We start from the raw sequence: 5000 nt of genomic DNA, 5'->3' as shown, positions 1-5000 counted from the left end.
TTCCAGTATTGATAATTAACCTTGAGGAACTCCATTAATTCGGGAATATCACAGATTTCTGAAAGTAAAACCAAATACTAATTAGTCAAAATATCTGTAGGTGTCACATGCTAGGGGACAAGAGAATTACAGCTTCATGCTAGTGGAGAAGGGAATTGCTATGAGTGAGTGAGTCCACAGCTGTAACCTACACCAGTGTCGCATAACCAGCCCACTCAAAAGTACCTTGGATCGTAGGGCGACATGCCATGCTTAAGGAGACCTATTGAGTCAAGTACATCAACATCAACAGCAATATCAAAATTAAATCAAATGGAAATTGTAGTTGTGAGCCCTGTGCTGGTAGCACGTAAAAAGCACCATCCAAACGTGGCTGATGCCAGTGCTGCTTTGACTGGCTTCCATGCTGGTGGCACATAAAAGGCACCATCCGATTGTGGGCGATGCCAGCTCCTCTGGCCCCTGTGCCAGTGGCACGTAAAAAGCACCTGCTACACTCTTTGAGTGGTTGGCGTTAGGAAGGGCATCCAGCTGTAGAAACTTTGCCAGATCAGACTGGAACCTGGTGCAGCCTCCTGGCTTTCCAGACCCCAGTCGAACCGTCAAACCCATGCCAGCATGGAAAATGGACGTTAAACAAAGATGATGATGATACACACACACACACACACAAACATACAAACATACCTATATATATAGAAATACATACATACATACATTATTTACATTTGATATATATTTATCCCCAAGACACCTGATGAAGGAGGGTATATCGGCCGAAACGTTGAGTTAACAACAAACAAAATGAGGTCGCATGTGGCACACACTCGTGTAGCACATGGTACAACTAACATGTGATATGTTTCTGCTCGATGGTAGTTCAGTGTGATGGAAGTAAATGCTAACTTACCTGACCACGATTCAAACATCCCTTGAACGAAATACTCAATGAAGCTACATTGAGATCTAGGAATGCTACATGTGTTGCGAGAGAAGATTGGCATCACAATGGGGAGGTGTTTTGCTATTTCTTCATCAGTCTGGAAAACAAAGATAGAAGATATGATGAGAGAGAGAGGGAAAGAGGAGGGAGGAGGGAGAGAGTGTGTTATAGGGAGGGGCCAGAGAGAGAAGGGGAGATAGAGATAGAGAGAGTAATAATAATAATAATAATAATAATAATAATAATAATAATAATAATCATCATCATCGTTTAATATTAATAATAATAATAATAATAATAATAATAATAATAATAATAATAACGGTTTTAAGTTTTGGCACAAGGCCAGCAGTTTTAGGAGACGGTTAGGTCAATTATATTGGCCCCAGTTTTTGACTGGTTTGTATTGTATCGACTCTGAAAGGATGAAAGGCAAAGTTGACCTTGGCAGAATTTGAACTCAGAACGTAAAGATGGACAAAGTAATGCTAAGAATTTTGCCTGTTGTGTTAATGATTCTGCCAGCTCACCACGTTATTACAACAAAGATGACAATGATGACAACAACAACAATAATAATAAAGGTTGTTCCTGTAACAATTGGTGCATTGGGAACAGTAAGCAAATATATAGAGAAATGGAATGGAATGTCCTGTTGAGCTTCAACAGAAAGTTTGCCTCTTAGGGACAGCAGGGATTACAAGGAGGGTGTTAAGCACTTGAAAGACTATTGAAAGCTTGTGGATACCTAAGGTTAGGGGTAGTAACCTGCTACCCGCATAAATTCTGTCAGGAATAAGACCGAATCTGAGTCAAATCAATGATAAGAACTCGTTTTAGGAGCCACAAGGGTATAGATAAGGTGGACAGGCAACGGTTTGTGTGGGGATTTACATAAAGGAGGAAAAGAAAGAAATAGAAAGACAGTGAAATGCAATAAAAACATCCATAATATGTGACAACATGAAAGATGCAATCCTCCTGATGCAGGAGAAACTCCAGCCAGGGCCAATCAAGGAACTGCACAGATCGAAGATTATCCTGATCACTAAAAGCATGAGCCCTCTCTCCTGCCCTCCAATCTACAACCTCATACTTAGGGCAGAGGCATTCACTGCAATCATTTTTGCCAGAGTCACCCATCTTCTCACAAATTCACTTTGCTTTCCATCCTCATTTCCATTCCGAAATGGAACTTTAAAAAAGTTGATGAGGGCTTGACCAAGGAGGCAGATGTCTGTCCTCAATCCTTTCAACCTTGTCCAACATACAATCTCTTTCAGCACAACCACTGGACAGAGAGGAACTGTCTGCCCTGCCTTGTTAAAGGCCGGTGGTGGGGTGAACCACATGTTGGATGCGGCCCATCATTGGATTCATCCCGCATGCAATAACAGCTGTTCAACAGAACTCCACAAGTCAACAATTCTCAGACACTGCAAGTGTGTGTGAAACGTTTTCATTGCTCTGCGCAATAATAACCCTTTCTGCTATTGGCAGCATAAGGCCTAAAATTTTTTTTTGTGGGTGGGGTGGGGAGATTAGTTCATTACATTGATGCCAGTTCTTGACTGCTGTCTTATTTTATTGGCCCTGAAAGGATGAAAGACAAAACTGACATTGGTGGAATTTCAACTCAGAATGTAAAGACAGATGAAATGCTGCTAAGCATTTTGTCTGGCATGCTAACGATTCTGCCAGCTTCAAATTTTGCCACTAGGCCAGCAATTTTAACAGGAGAAAGGGAGTTGATTACATCAACCCCAGAACCCAGCTGGTACTCATTTTATTGGCCCTGAGAGAATGAAAGCAACGTCAATTACGGCAGCATTTGAACTTGGAACATAAAGCTGCTTGTGTGTCTGCAAATAACAATAATGAGCTTATTGTATACAGTACAGGGAGAGGCACTACAATTCACCTGAAAAGAGTTAAAGGGACAGAAAGCAGTGGCATACCAAGTAAAGAAAGACAGGAATTATAGCAAGATTTTGGTATGATATACAATGCATAGTATAAAGAAAAAAAAAGACAAGAAGTTGATGGAAAGAACTTGGTAACGAACAGTTCAGTAGGAATCTGAGATTATCTCAAAACTGAAGTAGCTATAATCATGTGGGAAGTTATAAATTCTTGCAATATGGTGAAGGAAATACACCTCAAGAAATTTTTCTTTGTAAATTACTGCGATGTAAAAAAAAAAAATTTATGGTTTTGTATTTTTGTGTCATTACTGTTAAGAAATGTTTGGAAAATATATGAATATATAAATACAACTTTTTGGTGCTTCTCTAAGAGCATAATATTATGTAAAACATGAAATTATCAAGCAAGGTCTTATGGAATATTTGACCAAAGATGAGAAATAGGTGAGCAGAAATATTTCAGACCTCATTCAAAATATGATGTGAATAGGAATAGAAAATTACAGTTTATTAAAATATGAGGAGCAAAAAATCTATTGAATAGAGAGAGAGAGCTTTGCTTCCTTTGAAATTGCTCGGAAATCATTTTGATCGATTTTCGTATTGCAAAGATTAGAATACAATATGGAATACAAATACTTTATTGTGTCAAAAATTACTGATTGATTTTTTGTCCCCCAAACAAAAAAACTAATGCTGAGAGTCACAAAAAATGTAGAAATTAGATTTATGTTTTCTTACAGTTGTGAAAAGAAAATAATAAAGATGTATATTGAAAAAAAATAGTTTTGTTTGGATTTTTGCTGTAAATACAAGGCTCGGAAACTAATGAATGCTTTGCACCTGGATTCTGCTTTCTCAGTTCTTCATTTCTACCTGGCTCTCCTTCATTCGTTTACGCTTCCTGCCTCTTTCTCTCTCTCTATCTCTTTACCTCTCTTTCCCATTTCTGTCTCTCTCTCTCCTCTCTCTCTCTTTATCTCCCTTTCTCGTTTCTCTCTTCCTGTCTCTCTCTCCCTCTCTCTCTCAAGGACCTGGGGCTATGCTGTATTTCTTTTGACTCTGAGTGGGAAATTCTCCCCTTTTTATGGAGAGATTAGAGCTCAAATCACCATCCGATGAGGTAAAATTTGCTTGGTTGACGCAGGCCAAAAGCCAAGGTTGTGTTAATCTGGTGACTGTGCCATGTGGCAGTATGAGCAACGGGTCATCAAAAGAGCTCAGAGAAATAGCTTAATTGTTTGTGAATCTATGGTTTTCTATGTTTGTCTGCAAGAATGTGAAACACAGTTCCGTTATGTGTTTGTCAGAGCTTAAGGCAGGGAGATGGCAGAATCATTAGCAAAGTGCTTAGTGTCATTTCATCTATCTTTATGTTCTGTGTTCAAATCCCGCTGAGGTCAAATTGGCCTTTTATTCTTTGAGGGTTGATAAAATAAGTACCAGTTGAGTACTGGAATCGATGTAATCAACTTCTTAACTCTTCCCCCAAAATTGCTGGCCTTGTGCCAGAAGTTGAAACCAATATGCTTCCATCATGATTTGTATTTATCAATAGACATCTTTTTTTATTTGCTCAAATAAAGAGATTTTTTTCAGAACAAAAGTTCTGAACAAAACAGACAAATAGTGCATGGCGCCAGGTTCTTCCACTTCACACTATTTTTCAAAAATCATGGAATTGCTAAACCAACTGAGTATACGTGAAAAAAATATTTTAATGACTCAAAGTGCATTTTCAACTTTTCTCTTTTTTTTTACACTTCTACTCATGTCAAAAAACCCCCAAAACTACTAATGTATGTGTGCTTGCATGTGTATATATGTATATATATGTATATCATTATTCATTTGATTATAATACACCAAGGGGATTTACAACTTGTCAGACACCCTACAGTATACCAACAATGTACAATTCAAAGTAACACATGATTTGGACCAGCCCTTAGGGGCTAAATACTCATAGGGTTGGTTTTCACTGTGTACAGAACTGAAATATCATATTTGATACTTACCAACCACAGGCTAGAACCACAGGTTTATCCAATCCTACCTGGTGCATATCTTTTCAAGTACCTGATTCTATCTGAATCTTTATTTTACTCTGTGTGTGTGTGTGTGTGTGTGTG

At 38.4% G+C, this 5000-nt stretch overlaps 1 protein-coding gene across 1 annotated transcript in view; it reads right to left on the bottom strand.

Annotated features, from left to right (window-relative positions):
• The window catches only part of LOC106876564 (high affinity cAMP-specific and IBMX-insensitive 3',5'-cyclic phosphodiesterase 8B), a 288850-nt gene that overhangs the window by 1772 nt on the left and 282078 nt on the right, over positions 1 to 5000 (bottom strand). The window contains exons 19-20 of the mRNA XM_014925160.2: positions 911 to 1040; positions 1 to 58 (exon numbers count right to left, since the gene is read on the bottom strand). The exon at positions 1 to 58 is cut by the window's left edge and continues 1772 nt beyond it. Of these exons, the coding sequence (XP_014780646.1) occupies positions 1 to 58; positions 911 to 1040 (188 nt within the window). The remainder of the gene's footprint in view (positions 59 to 910; positions 1041 to 5000) is intronic.

The sequence above is a fragment of the Octopus bimaculoides genome, chromosome 10, assembly GCF_001194135.2.
Source record: "Octopus bimaculoides isolate UCB-OBI-ISO-001 chromosome 10, ASM119413v2, whole genome shotgun sequence".
Lineage (NCBI taxonomy): Eukaryota > Metazoa > Mollusca > Cephalopoda > Octopoda > Octopodidae > Octopus > Octopus bimaculoides.
This window is presented reverse-complemented; position numbering and strand designations above follow the sequence as displayed.